The 20414-nt window shown below is 43.4% G+C and overlaps 1 protein-coding gene across 1 annotated transcript in view; it reads right to left on the bottom strand.

Annotated features, from left to right (window-relative positions):
• The window catches only part of LOC135222606 (uncharacterized), a gene marked incomplete in the record, with an annotated part of 76574 nt that overhangs the window by 28868 nt on the left and 27292 nt on the right, over positions 1–20414 (bottom strand). Inside the window, 1 exon segment of the mRNA XM_064260703.1 lies at positions 5776–5975. Coding sequence (XP_064116773.1) covers positions 5776–5975 — 200 coding nt within the window.

Here is a 20414-nt window from a genome sequence, read left to right as displayed (position 1 = left end):
AACCAGGTTGGCCCACAGGTTCACCGTCTGGTGGGCAAGGAAGGAGATGGCTCTTCCTCCAGACTGGCAAAGTCTCCTAAAGGCCGAGTCATCTTCGGGGAGAAATTCCCCCGGGGAGTTGGCTGCGACCTTAGATACTGTGAGGGTTGGACCACAGATCTAACCAGGAGACGGCCTGGAAAGCTGCCATGGCAGTAGATTCCAGGCCGAGCTGCCTCTTGCTGCGAGAACCATAGGTCTCGGACAGGGAGCTGCTGCAGAGACACACCGGAGTCAGCCTGGCTAACTCCGGGTTCACCTGTTTGGGCGGCATCGGATCCTCGGATGGCACGTAAAAAATAAAAACGCCGCTGTCGCAGCAGAGGAGGTGGAAGCAGCTTGCTCGACCTGCCAGAACTTGAGCGAACCGTCTTGTCCGGAGACAAGCGATTCCACCTGGTCCAGCACTGAGTCTGCAAGCTCAGTAACGCGGCAAACCCACCGTCGGTCTGGGTTCCCTCTTCGGGCCCCAGAACGAACTCGAGCCGGGACGTGGGCTCGGATGGTGGGAGCGGCGATCCTTCCCCGAGGTCGTTGTGCTGACGAATCAGCGCAATAACCTCGGCAAAGTTCCTTCTGGATCTCAGGAGTAACTGCGTCCTGCGGAGTCGGACCATCCAGTCCCTAAACAGGAGCATCTCCCGAGACCCGCTCCTCCCTCGAGGGGAGGACAGCGACAGACCCCACTCTCGGTCTCCTCCAACCACCTGTGCGTACGACCTGGCTGGTCCGAGAACCGTGCCTGGTACGTATGACGACGTGGTGGGATCCTGAGGGGCGCACCCCTCACGATCACTCCAATACCTCGCCCCTCCCGGTGTAACCCGAGGAGGTTGAGGTATGGGAGAGGCAGACCTGACGCTCCCTCCCTCTGCTGCTGGCAGAAACCAGTGTGCTTGGAAGACTGCAGGCGATCGCCAACCCGCGGTGGCGATCGAGCTGCAGGCCTAGTCGAGTCGTCTCGCTGTGGAGAACGGCTGGACCGAGAACAGCGGCCCCGGTCTCGTGTGTCAGAGGAGCTGGTGCTGGTCGCCGTACCCGATCGCTCTCTGTGAGAGTGACGGTCAGGCGACCGGCGAGCTCCACTTGTCACGGTGAGACCGGTGCGTATCCTCACGGCGCGTCACGTCGCTGGTACCAGCCGTGGCTGGTGCCGGCGAACGGGGGGACCTCTTCCCAGCCTCAGCCCGTGGCCGGTCATGGACCGTCACTGTCCGCCCGGGTAGCAGCTGCTCGCCGCGAGAGCGAGAGCTGGTCTGGTGAGAGTCGCTGTGAGCGGCTGTCACCAGTCTTCCGCTCCGTGCCGTGAACCTGACGCTGAGCTGGCTCAGAGGTCTGGTTCCTAGCTGCACGGTCGCTGTTAGGCGACCGTACACTCGGTACCTCTCGCGAACGAGAGGCCGAGACGGATCTTGCGCCGTGGCCGAACCACTAACAGCAGGTGAGGAAGTGCCGGTGTTAGCCGGCACTCCTCTGGTCCCCGTAGTCTTCTTCCTTGCGGAAGAAGAGACGGGTCCTGCTCCCGAAGGAGCAGGGGTGACCAGCGGAAGAACCCCCCGTCTCACCAGAGCGAGACGGGCCCTTAGAAGTTCCCGAAGGAGACTTCTTAGGGGGGGGGGGAGGCGACCTTCTTCTTCTTAGGCGGGGGAGCCTTAGAAGAAGAAGGGGAAGAGGCGGCAGACGACGACGACGACGAAGAAGACGATGAAGACGACGACGACACCTTCCTCCTCTTCTTCTTCTTCTTCGTCAACCTCCTCAGGACCGATGTCAAATCTGTCATCCAGGGCGGAGCCGGGTGCTGTTGCCGAAGCAACAGGGCCCGGACGCACCTGTCCGAACAGATCAGCATCGGGAGCAGCGGAGCCAGGGACAGGAACAACGTCAGCAGGTGCAGGCATCACAGGAACGGCAGTCGATACGGCAGGAGCAGGAACAGGAACGGCAGCAGTGGTCATCAACGTCACGTCCGTGAACAGCGGCTGGGCAGGTACGGCAGGTACGGCAGGCTGTGCAGGCGGTCCAGATGGACGGACCAGCGGCAGAGACATCCTTGGTACTGGTGGGGGAGGTCCAGGGGCGAGCTCTTCGGGCACACGAAGTCGGTCGCGGCAGCACGGCAAACCCAGGTGGCGGCATCACACTCCCCCGAGGTACGGCGACTGGCCCCTGCCACCGATGTGGTAGGTGTTACAGAGGACCGCGTGCGGGTGTACACCAGGGTGAGGAGGTGAAGCGTAGCCGGGTGTTGTAAGGGTCGTGGTGGTGGTCGTAACTGTTGCATGGGTGACCGCCACGGAGCCAGCGAGATGGTAGAGCAGCCCCTGGACACTCGGCACGCCCTGCAGCCCCAACGATGCCCACACCTGTCCGAGGTCGTCCTTCGCGGCAACCGCACCTGAGGAGGCAAAAGTCGGGTGATTAGGAGGATCCTCTACCCGTTCGCGCGAAGACGAACGGATAGAGGACCCAGAGTACAACTCGACGTCAGGGTATCTAGCGCCCTCCTCCACACTCGGACAAGTCAGGTGAGGAGAAGGACCTAGAAACCCCCCCCGAAGAAAGGGGAAGGCGCGATACGTGGGAGTTGAGCGGGCGGCAGGAAAGAAGACGAAGTGTCCGTCACCAAGGAGTCGCGGGAGAGCTTTCCGACGACTCCTTTGCAGGCCTTTCGCTTCTTCCTGCCCTCATACAAAGTCCACTGCGCCTCCGACCAATTATTGCAAAACATCACAAGGCTCGGCTCGGGTGCATTCGCGCCCCCGACACCGAGCACACAATATATGAGGGTCTATCTCCGGGAAAGAGCGGAACTTCCCGCATTTACGCCCTTCGGTACCCGGGCATAGTCTCCGTGGGGTAGCGAGGCGAGGAGATTCCATCATTAATCAATAAAACACTTCAAAATATGAAAAGAGAGAAATGATTGTACTTACAATGAATTCTTTCATACACAACACAACCATATACTCAAGAAAGCAGACGACGAGAAGCGGGCAGAGAGCGTCGAACACACACGTCCACTCGCTGTGAGGCCGAAAGCAAAAGTAATTTGTTTACCTCCCAGTCGCGCAGCGCGCGCCTGTCGGACAAGCAGTTAACTACCGAACCCCTTGTTCGAAAGCTTACGACCTATCCAGCTGCCGCTAGTACCTTCCTATTGTAAAAGGACCAAAGGTTTGTATGCCGTGTCGGAAACAAATAAAGATGCTAACACAGCTAAGTAAGTTGCAAACAGTATAACTAAGGAGGTTCAAATACTGATACAGTGCCAAGAGTACATTTTCCCTACAAAAGAAAAGCTTATGGAAGATAGCCAGTGGGCAGAAATTACGGGGGGGGGGGGGGGGGGTGGGGGGGGGTGGGGGGGGGGGGGGGGGGGAGGAGGAACCATCAACTTTCCCCCTTCAGCTATGGATGGTGACCGTATGAGTTGATTATTATCAAACCATCAAAATCAGCAAAAAAATAAAAAAACTTATTATGATAATAATAATAGTTAGTAATAGTAGTAGTTGTTCTGTTACTGTTGTACCAAAGAACCCTGTAAATAGAAAAAAAATCAACGATGAGAGAACAGCCTGGGAGGCCGGACTAACCCCCCCCGAATACGGAAAAGAGAGAAGAACAGAACACCAGGTAAATGTGGAAAGTAATGAAACAAAATTCATAAGTTGCAACAGAGAGAGAGAGAAAGAGAATTCTTCTTGAAATGGACACGTGCAACAGTCAATGTTTATAGTAAGTCTGTTGGATGTCTGACACACTATCTTAAGAGTTTCCAATCTCACAAATTTTTTAAAGATTTGTATGTGCTTGAGGATTTACTTTCTATTTTGAGCTAATAATGATGATTTCAAGTTGAAAATATTGATTAAGTTACCACTTACCTGTGCCAAATATGTATTTTTCTTTTTACTTTAATGGTAAAGTAATATACATTGCTTTAGTATTTGCATAACTACTTTACTTTACTGGTAAAGTAAAAGTAAAGTAGTTATGCAAATTAAAGCAATTATATTACTTTTCCCATTAAAGTAATATTACTACCAATTTAAAGAATATACTTTACATTACTTTACTATTGCATAACTAACTAGTATGCAAACTAATCCAAGTATAGGCCAGATATTTAAGACATTTGTTGTACAGAAATTGTCCAAGAAATGATCTATATTTCAGTTTTGATCAATAGGTATTCTCTAACTAGTTGGTAAACTGGAATGTTTATTATATATCCCTACTTAAATCAATCAGTAGAGATCTGTAACTGGTTTCCATCTAACAAGAATTATTGGTTATAGGTTTTTCATATTAACCACCATAAATGTACCAAAACTTGCCCAAAATGCTTGTGAAATGTTATAAAAGCATTTTGCTCCTGGGGCTCCACCCTAGACCCTTCGGGGGGACCTAACGGTCACTTCATACCATACCCCCTAGCTTACTGCCTCGCGCCTTTGGCAGCCCTGCTTCTTCCTAAATCCTGGCTCCACCACTGAGGGTAGCCATTACTTTTGTTCTTAGTATAGTACACAATTTCCTTCAAAATCCAATGAAAATTCAGGTAGTAAAATGCTTTGAGGTTGGACAACCAAGAAGGAAGAACACAGGGAAATGAACACCAATTATGATAAACACAAGAGCCAAAGGAGCACTTCAAAGAACCTTCAATGTTGTTTACAGTATTTCATACAAAACACAGTCTTGGCACTGAACCTACAGGAATGGAAAAAAAAAAAACTAAGTTATTATAATACTATGGATGACTGCCAGAGCAGGTGAGAAGAGAGCATGAAACTTTCCAACTATGACTTATTGCTGGTGAGAAAAAAATTCTTTGCTAAGAACAACTCTTCCCAGACATTCAAGGACCACATGGGAAAACAAATATAATCTCTAAATACGGTATAGGAAGTCATGCAAAACAAGACCAAGTATTCTCATAGTATTTGATATGACCAATGAACACAAAAAACCGAATCGCATTAATGGTTGGTTAATCTAACACTGCTTCCTTACATTTGCCACTGTTTAAATGTCAAAATGGCATCAAAAGAGGCTGGAATTAGAATATGTACGAGTATAAAATTAGGCCTATGTGATCACTCGGCGCTCAAAGGCAAACCGAGTAGTAAAATCGTTTTTAAAGCATAAAAGCAGGAAAACCTTACCATTGCACAATGAAATGAAAACCTTACCATTGCAGAATGAAACAATTGTTAGAAGAGGTGGAAAGTAAGATGGAAAAAGACAAAACGTACAGGAAAAACGGAATGTGGGGGAATGTTGTTGGATGGCCATACCTTTATTCAAGGGAAAAAAGTGAGACATAATAACCACTGAAGCAATTGTAAATACTCAGAACAAAAATAAAATGCCAGACTGACTAAACCTTAAAATCAATAGTTGACAGATAGTTAACAGTCCCCATTCACATCACCAAAAGGGGTATGAGACTATATTCACTTATAGCCAAAAGCAGTGAACACTGAGTGGTACTGTATTTGTAAAACCTGTCACATATATACATATTTTGTATGCATTTTTTAATCTATTCAGTGCGTTTCTCGTAACATAACTATCAAGACTGAATGTTAGTGAGTACTGGCCTCATGCGCAACAAATGACAAATTGAAACTATACGAAAATATTATCTGTAATTTTGTATTCCTGATTTTCAGATATAAAAATAGCACTATTTTACATATTCTAACAACAGTAATATATACATACCATATAAATACAAATGCACTAAATATAAAAAATACAGCTCCAAACTCTAGAAGAATGAAGATCTTGAATAGCAGTAGCCACATAGTAAATTTAAGTCCTAAAATGATCCAGTCAAATTTTGTATATGTATCTATTATTGATGGCCGTACAAGATCTTGAGAATCGCTACCACTAAAACTTGAAGATGATTCCTTGGATAACCTCCAGCTCCTCCTATTAAACTCTACAAAAAAAAAAAATTCATTACAATGAAAATTAACACAGATTGTGAGTCATACTTACTTTTACGATTAAGTTAAACTATCAATACCATTTCATTAGTTCAGTGATTAAGAATGGTTAAAAACTGAAGCTATGAGTAGGTAATAATTTTACCCTAATCTAAAACTAAAATTGGTTTGCAAGATGAATTTAAAACTTTACAGTTAATATACCAGTAATAATGACACATCTAAGGATAACTAAAAGTCATTTTTACAATAAAATGAGATTTTATTTTATACTTACAGAAGAATTTAAAACTTTACAGTAAATATACCAATAATAATGACACATCTAAGGATAACTAAAAATGTCATTTTTTTAATAAAATGAGATTTTATTTTATACTTACAGAACAATTGCACAGCTGTAGGTTCCCTACATGGGAGACCACCAAAATTCAAACTTCATGTGGTGCTTGCCATTGCTAGTGCAGGTGACAGGGGATCTAACCACTTTCGGGAGTAAACTGGGTATGACTGACCAGGTGTTCCCAATTCATTTCAGATCATAAACCATCCACCTTTGAGGAGGAGGGAGGGCTTTGATCATGTAACTGTTTGGTAAGTATAAAATAAAATCTCATTTAATTATATAGTAGATTACATTTTTATTTCAGTATCTTACCAAACAATTACACAGCTGATTCCACATTAAATGGTAGTGGGATGTGGATTGAGTCAATTTTCAAAAATATAATAATTCTTGAAAAGGCATAAATAGTCAGCACCTAAACATGTGTTGTCATTGTACTACCTCCTTAAGAGTTGCAGCAGGTGAATACTGCCTCTGGTTAGTTAGCGCTCAACTTACAGAGTAGTGTGAGTGGTTGCATGCTTAAGTGGGATGCACTTTGTAATCATGTAGGTACAGCACTGGGTCAACGAAGGTTACAAAAATACATAGTAATGTCCTTGCTCTGGGCTATGACCAGAAATAGAGAAACAAACAACCAAAAAACTGTCACCTACATCAAACCATAAAACCAAACCAATGTAAAAAAAAATAAATAAATAAAATAAAATAAAAAAGGAGACTGACTGGTGTGTTCTCCAGGCACTAAGTAACCCCAGACTTCCTTTAAACTCAACACCCTTTATACAAGGCGACAAAAATTGAGGAACACACAGCTCCTATGTTGCTTCTCCCAACACCATGCCAGCTACAGATAAAGGTCAGAGAGTGCTACACTTTTCAAAAACCGTCTCTAACTCCTTCACATAATGCGTTGCAAACACCGAATTGGATCTCCAAAATGATACTTGAATAATAGCGGAAAGTGACATATTATGTCGGAAAGCCAGCAAAGTGGCGACCGCTCTAAATTTGTAAGCTTTGACTTAAAGCATCACAAAGTTGTCAACTTTCGTCCTGGGAGAGTGTTTCTATGATCAATTCCCTTAAGAAGAAATAGATAGCTTTCTCTGAAAGCGGACGAGACGGGTCTTTGACCAAAAACCACAGATGAGATGAGACACCCATAATCTTGTCTCTGTTTCTAATAGCCTCATCAGCACATGACAGGACACTGAGCCAATCCGCAGCAATGTCCTCTGGCAGGTTAGGGCAGTCCTCCATCTTCTTGGGCAAAGCCCTGATCGTCCAATCCAAAAAGCTTTGTATCTCCAAGACTGCAGATATTCTTCAACATGTGGTTGAGTTCAGGAGAGAGAAGCAGACTTTGGCCGAAGCAAAAGCTGATCTAAGAGTTGGGTCGATGAGGATAGAGAAGCCCCCTGGGGAAGGCAGAAACTCTCAGGGAGAGAAATGATAGCACTTCTTGATCAATTTCGATGGAGGAAAAATGAACGTGGCTTTCCCTAGGTCTCTCTTGTGGGTTAACCATTCCTCTACATCCCAAGTAGAGGAGAGAATTAACTTTGGCAGACAAGGGTCCAAGGGCATCTTCTACAAGAGGAAGGTAGAAGCAAGAGAACTAGGAGAAACTGGTACAAAAAAGTTCTCCAACAGGTATTTCAAAAGGCCTGAGTAGGTAGACGCAGGTGAAGCATCATGTTCCCGCTCCTCATTGTCCGATGAGATGGGAAAAGGGGCGGATCTTTACTCTTGGCTTCAGGAGTTTTACCATCCAGAAAACTCATCTAGTTCTCCAAATGTCGACAAAGTGGAGCTAAGGCTGGTTCCCCTTGAAGAGATGATGACGGCAGAACAGGCAAAGTCGCTGGACGATCGACAGGAGTCAAAGTTGCAGTCAAGGGAGGAACAGAAGAGTCCACGTAAAGAGTCGAAGACATGCGCAACGACTGGCATGGCGCCAAAACCAGTCGCACCCCGTCTCTCCCAAATCGAATGACGACAGCGATGCTGATGCAAAGTAGCATAGCTACGAGTCGGGCAAGGACTCCGTTCTGCCTCTCTGGACCTCTTAACAGGCAACTGCCCGTGGGCAAATCCCTCCAATCTCCCTTGGACCTCCGGATGTCTTCTCCCCGAGGCGGTGGAGTGGAACAGTGACCTCTGTCTAGGAGACTTAGAGGGATGGACAGCCATCCCCTCAGAATTCACTGCACTGACACTGCATTTCATTCACAGAATTTCCATAAAGATTTCACTGAGATGCCTAACTCCATAACTGTGTTTGCAAGGAAGTTAAACTTCTCAAACCTCGACTAAAGACTGGCAATATTGTCGGTAAAGACGTCACAGTGTGCTGGTAAAAGAGTTGAAGGTACAGGAGTAGGAGGGCTTAAGATTAGAGATGTAACATGTGGACGAGGAGAAGAAACTGTATCTAACACTGCTACAGATGAGGGAGAAGAGGCTATGCTAGCTTTATTCTGAGTCCTAAGAGTTGCCTTTTTCTTCCTATCTTTAATCACTTTACATGAGAAACAAATACTTTCCACTGCCGTTTGCTCTATCCTATACATTCATAGTGCGATTCATATACAGGTTTAACTAACCTGTCCTACAGCCATCTGTGCAGAACCTAACTCCCGAAGGGCTCAAATCGGACATGATGACAGAAACCACAAAACAGCTAATTAAGCTAAAAAAAAAAAAGCTAAGCTAAACTAACAGCAAAGACAAAAAATACACGAAATGAGTACTTCACCAAATACTTGGAGATTGGTGCAACCATCCAACCCAATGTAAAGAAAATGGTCTGCACAAACCACTGATGTTACACAGGAGCCAGCAGAAAACAAATTGGGAACACTGGTCAGTCATAACCTTTGACTACTCCCGAAAGTGGGTGGATCCCCTGTCACCTGCACTAGCAATGGCAGTGCCACTGGAAAGTTTGCATTTTGGTCTGCTGCATAGGGAACCTACGGCTGTGTAATTGTTTGGTAAGAAACTGAAATAAAATTATGGAACAGTAGTAATATCTTCTCACAGCTACATTGTTGTCAATATAGTATTCACTTATCCATTCAAAACTGATATTTTATGATAAAATAATGTTTACGTATACTTACCTGGTAGTTACATATAGCTGTAGTCTCTGACGTCACGGCAGAATTTCGAATTTCGCGGCAGCGCTAATTGACTGGTCAGGTGATTCCCGTACCCACTCCCTCTACCGGGGGGGGGAATGTAGAACTACCACAACTAAACCTCAGAATTTTGATGCCTACCTGTCCATGTGAGGGGAGGGGGTGGGTGGGCTCAATGATGTAACTACCAGGTAAGTATACGTAAAACATTATTTTATCATAAAAATATCATTTTTACATATGCAACTTACCTGGTAGTTACATATAGCTGATTGGCACATTTTGGAGGTGGGCCACAGCAGCGTAACTATATTTAATGAGGAATTTCTATTGGAATTTAGTAAATCTCTTTTAGTCCTTACCTTTTAAGATAGCTGACTTGAAGGTTACTGCCTCTTAAGTCTGCTGATCTTGAAAGCCTTGACGAAGTACATGGAGCCTTGCGTCAAGCTATAGACACGTACCCAGCATTGGCGAGGTATATGGAACCGTGCGCCAAGCTAGATATACGTACCAGCATTGGCGGGGTATATGGAGCCGCGCCCACCAAGCTATAGAAGTGTACCAGCGTTGGCGTGATATGGATCCGAGCGCCAAGCTAGACACTTACATGTAGTCTAGGGCTAACCGTGGGACTGACATGCGATAATTATACGTCTGCTCGTGAGTCATACACAATAAACAATAAGGACAACAACAACATGGGAATCACCTTCACCTAAATATTTTTACCCTTTACCTAAATGGACTGTAGGGTACCACTAGTACACTTCCGTACCCTCAGACACCCTTAAAAAACAACACCAAAGATCAAGTTAAAAATTATTAGGAAGGATTGACTTCCTTTCTTCCCTTACCCAACACCGTGCCAGTTACTACAAAAGGTCCCAATGTGGAACAGTTTTCGTACATTGCTTGAATCTCCGTTAAATAATGTGTTGCAAACACTGACTTACATTTCCAATACGTCGCATTCATAATGGCGTCTAAAGATAAATTGCGTTTATACGCCATAGAAGTTGCAACAGCTCTGACTTCATGGGCCTTCACTCTAGCCAGATCAACTCTGGTTCTCTCAACTGGAGAGTGAGCTTCAACTATTAAATCCCTCAAAAAAAAGGATATTGCATTCTTAGATAATATCCTCGAAGGATTTCTTACTGAACACCAAAACCGGATTTTTTTTTTTTGTCTGACCCTCCTCTTATTTGTTGAGTCCCTGTTTGTCAATATAATACTTCAGGGCTCTTACTGGACATAATGATCTCTCTGGTTCTCCCTCTCCTACTAACTCTGAGAGGCCCTTTATTTCAAACGAACGAGGCCATGGTTGTGAGGGTGACTCGTTCTTTGCTAAAAAGCCAATCATCGATGTGCATATTGCTTTGTCTTGTGCAAATGCCACTCTTTTATCGATGCCGTGAATTTCACTTATCCTTTTGGACGACGCTAGAGCCACTAAGAATAATGTTTTCCTAGTGAGATCTCTGAAAGCTATCTCACTTAACGGTTCAAACCTCATAGATAGAAGCCATTTGAGCACTATATATCTAGATTCCAAGAGATCACCTTATTTCCTTCCTGTTTCTTTGTATCAAAGGATTTTAATAAATCAGACAGTTCCTGATTGTTCGAGACATCCATTCCCCTATGCTTGAATACTGAGGATAGCATGGCCCTGTATCCTTTGATAGTAGGAGTCGAGAGTTTCCTTTCTGTTTTAAGGAAAATAAGGAAGTCTGCCATTTGAATTATAGAGGTTTTAGTAGACGAGACTCCATGCTGTCTACACCAGGCCCTAAAAATTTACCATTTTGCCTGGTAGACTGCTGCTGAAGATTCTCTCCTTGGCCTGGCAATAGCCCGTGAAGCTCGTCTCGAAAACCCCTTCTGTCTGAGGGTACGCTCGACAGTCTGAATGCGGTCAGACGTAGAGCGTGGATATTCTCGTGAATCTCCTGAAATGAGGTTGTTTTGAGTAAAATCTACTCGCTCTGGAAGTTGTCCTGGGGTAGTCTATAGAAGTTCAGGATCTCCGGGAACCATTCTCTGCTGGCCAGAATGGAGCTATTAACGTCATTCTGACATTTGCGTGTTGCCTGAACTTTGTCAATACTGCCCTGATCATTTTCATTGGAGGAAAGGCATAGAGGTCCAAGTCCGACCAATCTAGCAGCATTGCGTCTAAAGCGAACGCTTTCTTGTCGGGTACGGGGGAGCAATATATTGGCAATCTTGTTGTCTTTTCCATGGCAAACAAGTCCACTAGAGGTCTTCCCCACAGATTCCACAACTGCTGGCATACCTGTAAGTACAGAGTCCACTCTGTAGGTAGTACCTGATTTCTCCTGCTGAACTCGTCCGCTCTTACATTGTATCTCCCCTGTAGTACAAACCTGGTGAGCATTCTTGTCCGATTTTCTTTCGCCCAGATGAGTAAATCCCTCTCTCGCTTCGCCCAGAGAGAAGGAGGGAGTCCCCCCTTGTTTCTTGATGTATGAGAGAGCTGTGGTGTTGTCGCAATTGATGACGACCATTTTCTCCCGTACTTCCTTGGCAAAGGCCTTCAATCCCAAATGTATTGCCTTTAGTTCTTTTAGATTTATATGCCACTGTCTTTGACTGATTGTCCACAAGCCTGACACTTCCTTCTTTCCCAGCACTGCTCCCCATCCTTGATCCGAGGCGTCTGAGAAGAATGCAAGGTTGGGGTTCAGTGGCCAAAGAGACAGACCCTCCTTGAGTCTTTTTTCTAACCTCCACCAAAGGAGATCTTGCTTTATTTCCTCCGTTATTGGAAAAAAAAAGTGTCTGGGACTCTCTTTCTTTCCCAACTTGCTCTAAGGAAGAACTGAAGCGGTCTCATGTAGAGTCTTCCCAGAGTTACAAACTGTTCTATCGACGCTAAGGTCCCCAAAAGACTCATCCACTCGTTGGCTGAGCATGTCTTTTTTGCTAAAAATTGATTGACTTTTTTCTCAGGCATGAACTCACTCTCTGTTCTGACGGAAAAGCCCGAAAAGCTACTGAGTTCATCGTCACTCCAAGGTAAGTTAAAATTTGGTTCGGAATCAGTTGAGATTTTTTGAAATTCACTAGAAGACCCAGCTCTTCTGTCAGTTGAATTGTCTTCTGCAAATCCTTCACACACCCTTCTTTCGACTGAACAGAGCAGCCAGTCGTCTAAATAGAGCGCTACTCTTATTTCTTCTAAGTGTAACCACCTTGCTACTGATGAGAGGACTCTTGTGAATACTTGTGGCGCTGTGGATAGTCCAAAGCATAGGGCCCTGAACTGGTATGTCCTTCCCTGAACCACGAATCTTAGGTACTTCCTCGAGTCTATGTGAATTGGAATGTGGAAGTACGCGTCCTATAGGTCTATGGAAGCCATCCAATCTCCTTGACGAAGTGCTGACAAAACCGACTTGGGTGGGTGGTATCCATCGAAAATTTTGTCTTGCTCACAAATTTGTTCAGGGCACTGACATCCAATACTGGTCTCCACCCTCCCGAAGCTTTCGGGACAATGAATAGGCGATTGTAAAAGCCTGGGGTGTAATGATCTTTTACCAGCTCTATCGCTCTTTTTTCTAATAGAGCCGACAGTTCCTTTCTCAACGCGCAACATTTCTCTAAGTTTGACGAGTAAGCTGTCAAAAACTATCGGTACCTTTGACAGAGGAGGATGTTTTACAAACGGAATCGAATATCCTTCCTTCAGTACCGATACTGTCCATGGATCTGCTCCTCTTCGTTCCCACACTTGCCAGAACTCCTGGAGTCTGGCTCCGACTGGTGTGTGAAGGATTCCCTGCTCATTTCTTAGAAGTTGTTGTCTTATTAGGCTTAGGACCGAACCTAACTCTAGGGCTCGATCTCTGCAATCCTCTTGTTCGTGCTCTGCCCCGAAAGGGCTTCTCCTGCTCGACAACTGGCGCTGGGCATATTCGAAGTTGTCGTGCCTTTCGGCTTCTTAGCCGACTGAGCTAAAAGGTCTTGAGTTGCTTTCTGGACCAGAGAGGCAGAAATTTCAGACACTAAATCCTTAGGAAAAAGGTTACACTTATCAAGTGGAGCGAACATAAGCGCCGACTTCTGGGTTCTTGTTACTCCCTTAGATGTAAATGCACACCAAAGCTGACGTTTCTTGAGGATCCCCACAGTTAATAAGGAAGCGATTTCAGTCGCTCCATCCCTTATTCCTTATCAATACAGGACATCACACTGGAGAAGTCACTAAAATGTTCTTCTGACAGGTTAAAAGACTTTGCCTTTCTTCCCAAGGCGCCAATCGACCCAATCCAAGAAGCTTATTACTTCCATAAGACTGAAAACCACCTTCAGCAAATGATCTAATTCGCAACTCGTAAAGAAAATCTTCGCTGAATTCAAAGCAGAACGTCTGGACGAGTGCACTAGGCTGGAGAAGTCTCCATGAGAGGAGGCAGCGCCTTCCAGGGAGAAGGCTTCCCCAGTTTTGTACCAAACTCTGCTCTTAGTTAAAAGTCTCGAAGGAGGGAAACAAAACACGGTCCTATCCCTCTTTTCTCGCAACCACTCATCCATCTTTTTCAACGCTTTTTTAGCTGAAATCGACAAAACCAGCTTAATGAAAGTCGAAGAATCTGGTTTAGTATCCCTAGCATACTGGGATTCAGGTGAGGCGGGAGTGGCTGGCGAAAAAGATTCTGGAAAGTTATCTAGGAAAAAGTTGAGTAATTGTTTGTATGCCGACGACAGAGTCTCCTTCTCGCCTTCTACTGCTTCTCCTTCTGACGCTCCTGCTGATAAATTGTCCTCCGCTTGTTCTTGATCCACTGAACAGTCTAACTCCTGCTCCACCAACTGCAGTGGCTCTTGAGACTCCTCCGGTAAAGTTCTAATTAAAGAAGGCGTAGAAGTAGAAGTGGCCTGCTGCTTCTTACCAACTACCCCCAAAATATTCTCTAATTTTTTATTCATCTCTACTAAGAATTTATTAGAATGCCCTGAAGAACCCAAAACTTGACTTGGTTTCGTAAACTCTCTCTGCTCCAAGTCAATCAAGTCAGGCGTATGGCGCCTGGCGCCTGATACCACCGTATCAAAGCGCTTGGCCGAGTCCGAATCCGTGCGTCTAGTAGCTTGGCGTTTAGCGGCTGCTTCTTGAGAAGCCAGGCGCTTTGGCGTCTGGTGTAACGCGGTTGTCGTGTCATCAGGCTGGCGCTTCTCTACTCGCGTAAGCTCCTTCTCTCGTCTAGGTACACCAGACTGGCGCTTATCAGTCACCTCGCGACTGGAAGACTTATGCTTCCTCCTCTTCTTCAACATCGGTCTCTCTACTTCCTCAGAAGTCGAAGAGAACGCTTCCGGCGCCTCCCAAAAACTACACGACGGCTCTTCCACTGAAGCCGCGATCTTCTTCTTGGGAATTGCGGCTGGCGAAACTTGTCTCGTTCTCTTTAAAGGACGAGATTCGTCCTTAAACCTCCAACCTCTGCGAGGCGAATCGTTTGCGCTCGAAGACGACGAAAGACACTTCTGCGATACTCATCGAACACCTTTATAGCATTGCTCTTCTGCCTCAGCCGAACTTGCGGCAGAATCGCCTGAGGGGCGACTGCTCGGATGTCAATTCCGCTCGTCTCCCTTCAGCTTTCGGCATGCCTCCTCCCAATGTTCGGGGAGTTGGCAGGGGCCCAAGCATAGGAAGAGACGAGATTTTTTTTGGCCGAACAGCCGCCTTCCTCCACTGCACTATCACTTAACACAACACTTTTCTTATTCTTATCTCGCATCAAAGTATGCACAGAGCACGCTAAATCTTAAATCCATCTGTTCCCGTAAGCTGGCAACGGTGTCGGGTTCGGGAACAAAGGTGTCAGGGTCAGGTAAAATGTTAGGCGGATCTGGGTTAGACATAGAACAAGGAAAATCCTGACTCTCTAATTCCTGAGAAGCTAAGGAAGAAGTCCTAGATGAAGCTTTCCTTAATTTATCTTTTTCTAGCTTTCTCATATAACTCTCTAACTCCTTCCAGCCTTTATCAGTCAAATCCTTACATTCATCACATGTTACACTTTTGCTACAGTTCTGACCTCTGCAATTAATGCACAAAGTGTGCGGGTCTAACCTAGCTTTAAGTAACCTGGTTTTGCAACCCTTGCTGCAAACCCTAAAGTGAGATCCCGAATCTGACATTATAAATTTAAACCCTGATGAAAATCACACAATTGTTGCCTATCTGGCTAAATAAAGATAAATAGCAACTGCCGAAAGCCAAATCACAAAGAGTACGTCACCAAATCGATGAGTATCCGTCGTGAAAAAACAAAGAAATTCCACCAAACACCGGTTGCAACGGCATAAAAATTCTGAGGTTTAGTTGTGGTAGTTCTACATTCCCCGGTAGAGGGAGGGGGTACGGGAATCACCTGACCAGTCAATTAGCGCTGCCGCAAAATTCGAAATTCTGCCGTGACGTCAGAGACTACAGCTATATGTAACTACCAGGTAAGTTGCATACGTAAAAATTAGAAGCACAAACAATAATATTTTAAAACTGTTACATTTCAAAAATATAAACTCCTATGTTACACATTATCAGCCAGGGATACCATTTTTTTATGATGGGTAACAAACATTATTTTTCAAGTTTAAGTATTAGGGTAGTAATGCATTGCATCTTTGCTTGAACTTTAGAAGTTCCAATTACACAACATCCATCCAATGACATGAGGAATAAAGGATCTCTGGAACTGAGAAGTTCCATAGCCAGGCACATTTACTGCATATTGGTGCTGGTCTTCAATTTTACACCTTTTTGAGACAAGGTTCAAAGGGAGCAAGGCCCCAAGCCAGGTAAAAATAAGGACCCAGTACCCTAAGGTACGTAAGACTGCATCCTAGTAGTTGCCTATGCCATATTTTCATGAATGTGTGAGTTGCTGATTTAGCTTACTGACATATACCATATTTTTTGTCAAATCCACTTCTCATGTTTTTTGCATATCTTAAATAAGCCTGTTGGTGAGATTTATTTTCCTTCCTCTCCCCCCTTTCCCCAATAAATCCCAGTTCCCAATTGCAAATCCCCAAATAAATCCCAGTTGCAAATTGTGAATCCCCATAGACCAATAGTTAGTTCTGTATGGTAGGTTGGAAAAAATAAAAAGTTCCTTGGCCCACGAAAGTTGGTTAGTTAATAATGAGCATAAAAAAAAACAGCCAAGCAATTATTCAGTTAATGTGCTTGAGGAAAAAATGACAAATTTTTAATCAATTTGTATTTTTCATAACTAACAAACCTGAGGTCTTAACATTAGGATAAATACTTAGCGCCAGCTGGAAACCGGTAAAGTTAAAAAATTGTGTACGCAAGGGACTACGTACTGGTATCTGTGCTTGGTCAATAGGCATGTGGAGCCACCTCAGGTTTGTTAGTTATGGAAAATACAAATTGATTAAAATTTGTCATTTGTTCATATGAGAAACAAACCTTCGGTCTTAACATTAGGATAGACTTACTTTTGGTGGGAGGTAAATACTATTAACCAACTGGAAGTTTGCCACCTTTGATCAGTTTTTCTGAATAGCAGTATTCTACTAAACAACTGCCAACATATTCCTTTGGGGTTTTTTAATAGGGCTTCCCTAACTAACTATAACTATAATGTGTTAACATATTAGACTTTAATATTAACTTAGATGAGGCGTGTATATACTAGCCCTATGGGTATGAATGTTGGATCATAGACTAAATTAAGATGGCATATTTTGGTAACAGTAAATTTGGGATAGATTTTGGTACCTTTTATGTATTTACCATAGGTTATTAGCTTATGTAGTAAAACTACAGGGTAACTACACACGTATTATAACATTGGAAATAAACTTTTCCTATACTTTTAATGTTGCTGATGAAGGAGGTGGTGGTGTTTATTTTCGGTCAATTATTATTAAGCACACATCTACGAAAAGGGGTTTTTGGGTGGGGTAAAACGCGGAGAGGGAACCGACATGTTATGATGGCCACCCTGGAAGTCATAAGGGAGCCATTTGTTCATGAGAGGATTGACTTAGTATAAAAGGAAGTAACATACACTAACCCAATCTACCCTAACCTAACCCAGTAGGCCGTGTTACTTAGCCAGGGGGCGGACCACTGAGTGAAGAATCTCCACTTTTTTCCAAAAGCTCCCCTACCTAGTACTAGGGGGAAAAACCAGCGACTACCAACCCTTATCACGGTTTTCAGGTCTTATTCACTCGATATTTAAATGGTGAAACAAGAATACAATTACAACTCCAAGGATACCATTCAAAAGATTGAAGTTTCGTCAACATAATGTGATATATGAAAGCCCCATACGAACTAAAATAAGCATGTGACGCTCTTCGTAAAATATGTTTTCAAGGCAGTTTTGAAATCCAATATGGCGGTTACCGTGGGATGTACAGGTTTTGATCAGTGACGAAAATCATCTTTCCCAGCAATCGTTTGAACAATGTTAGCATATGTATGTAACGTTTATTGATCTTACTCAAGATTGCAGTTGTAATCAGCACAATAAAACAACATTTTTTTGCCTGTATTACTGAAAGTATGAAACTTTTTATTCCCGGGGTCATGGTTTGAACTGAATTCATTCTTACCTTGTAATCGGTGGTTTTTATCCTTACTGCCATCACAACTGAAACTCCACAGTGCTTATTTGATTGTTATTATACACATTCTGGTCTCAGTTCACTCCACATTGCACTTTAAACCAGTTGGTGTTCCTGGTTCCTAAGCGCGCCAGTTACAAACAGCAGACGACAACACTGCAAAGTTTTATTCCCTAAATTGTTTACTTTACTCGTTGTTTAGTTCAAATTTACTTTGTTATTTAAAAATTTTAATTTAATTCATGTATATTATATATCCCTTTTTTGCAACCAAATTACCCCAAAAAATTACAGATATTTCTAAAGTAGATACAATCAAATGTTTCTAATGTTTTCGTACATCTGGCTGCCGAAAACCATAGAGGAACGACTACGGATAAGTGAATTATATGCATATTTTTTTTTTTGCTTTTTTGTTTTTGCTAGCACTTTTCATTGATTTCAGTTCTAAATTAGTATTTTTAATTTCTTTAACCGTATGCCAGAAATAAATGTAACCTTAATGTTTGCATGCTAAGAATGGCAAAATCATCATTGCCACATTAGTGGATGCTTCACACATAGCCGTTTGTTTCATTATTATAAAACTGTTTCCACGAATTCTAGTTGTCATAGTAATGCAATAATGATAAAATTGCTTTAATATTTATGTATAGTATATACTTCCAATACATAGCCTAATTTCACCAGTTTCAACGTTTTGTGTGTAGTCTTATACCCAGTTTGGAGGGTCAACACATACCAAATGGCAACAGAGAGAGAGAGAGAGAGAGAGAGAAAGGAAGGCGAAGGAACGAAGAAGGAAAGGGGTGGCGGTAGAGGGGGGGGAGAGGGTAGGTGGAGTTTATTTTATACGCGTGTTCGTATCCATTTCTGCATAATGGAGTTTTTGTCTCTTGGTACAAGGACAAGTGTTGTTATTCTTTACGATTAGTGATTCACGATACCCTTATAAATTATGGCACTGGGTGTAATGCACTATAGCAAAATCTCGTTCTGATACAAGTGTTCGTTACAGAAATAGGTATTGCAAATACGTGCTTGCACTGTCTCTGAAACCCATAGTAGGTATGCTGCTTAGTTGTCAATCAAGTTTTTTGTAATCAAGTATTTTTTGACAAGCTAGCTATTGAATAAATTTGTATTTTTCTCAATCAAACATATGCCCCTAATGCTAACTTTCCTCTTTTAACGACTTTCTGGTCATTGCAAATTCGGCCCCATAATTTCTTATAGTGCGAAAACAGAGGCGCAGGGACCGAAAACGATTGCGTTACACTACAGCGATAATCCGGCAGTAAAACATCTTCATATATCCAAAAAGTAAATAATAAAGATATATATGCGCATTACGATTATACCAATTACATGAAAAGCTGATAATCTGCATGAATAACTGGTAAACTGTTCTGCAAGAAAGTTGAGTAAAGCAATTATTTACAATAGATACAAAAGTCAAGATGTTGTGACGTCATAATACAGGACTTAAAAGAACGTTCTAATTCCAAAAAATAACTACTTAAATTTGAGTCAGAATCGAGTGACTTTTTCAATAACGAATATTTTCAAATTAATCATCATAAATATGTAAAATATTGATGTTTTACGATTTATTTTAAAAATTATCGAAGTGCACTCTTCATCTGTCGTCTTCTACAAAACAGTTGTTTACTCGGTGAGGAAAAGTTTTCCGATTGTTGTGATGAAAGTGCCCCAGCGTCTGTGGGTACAAGTGGTGTGCGGATTTATCACAGGAAATGGTTAGTTTATTGACACAAGCGACTCCGTAAACATCGAGATGGCGTCAATCTTCTAAATACTTCAAGTTGTAAGTAAAAATGTTGAACGCGTTTTGGTGAGATTGGCACTATGTTTGACACCGTTTTCACTACCCTCTGTTTAAATCTTAAAATTTGGCCTTAATTTCTAACGTTGGAGAAAATACTTACTTCGAAAGGTCTTTAGCTCCGTTTCTCACCAACAAGAAATCGCGACTGATGCCCATCTCCGATGTCAGGATGCGTTATAATGTACTTTTTTTGGGATTGTCCAAGCTGATCATACATGGTCCACTCTGGACCCTACGGTTTTTTACCCTATAGGTAGCCTACCATTGTGCTTGTGCTAGGTATAGCATTCCAAGATTGCTGACATACTATAAATAACATTTCAGTTCTAAGGTTAATTACAGACTATAGCCTAATTACTATCGACCAGCAAAAAACCATGTAGTAAATTCTAAAGAAGCAACCAAAAATCTGGCCTACA

The sequence above is a fragment of the Macrobrachium nipponense genome, chromosome 20 (assembly GCF_015104395.2).
Source record: "Macrobrachium nipponense isolate FS-2020 chromosome 20, ASM1510439v2, whole genome shotgun sequence".
Classification (NCBI taxonomy): domain Eukaryota; kingdom Metazoa; phylum Arthropoda; class Malacostraca; order Decapoda; family Palaemonidae; genus Macrobrachium; species Macrobrachium nipponense.
This window is presented reverse-complemented; position numbering and strand designations above follow the sequence as displayed.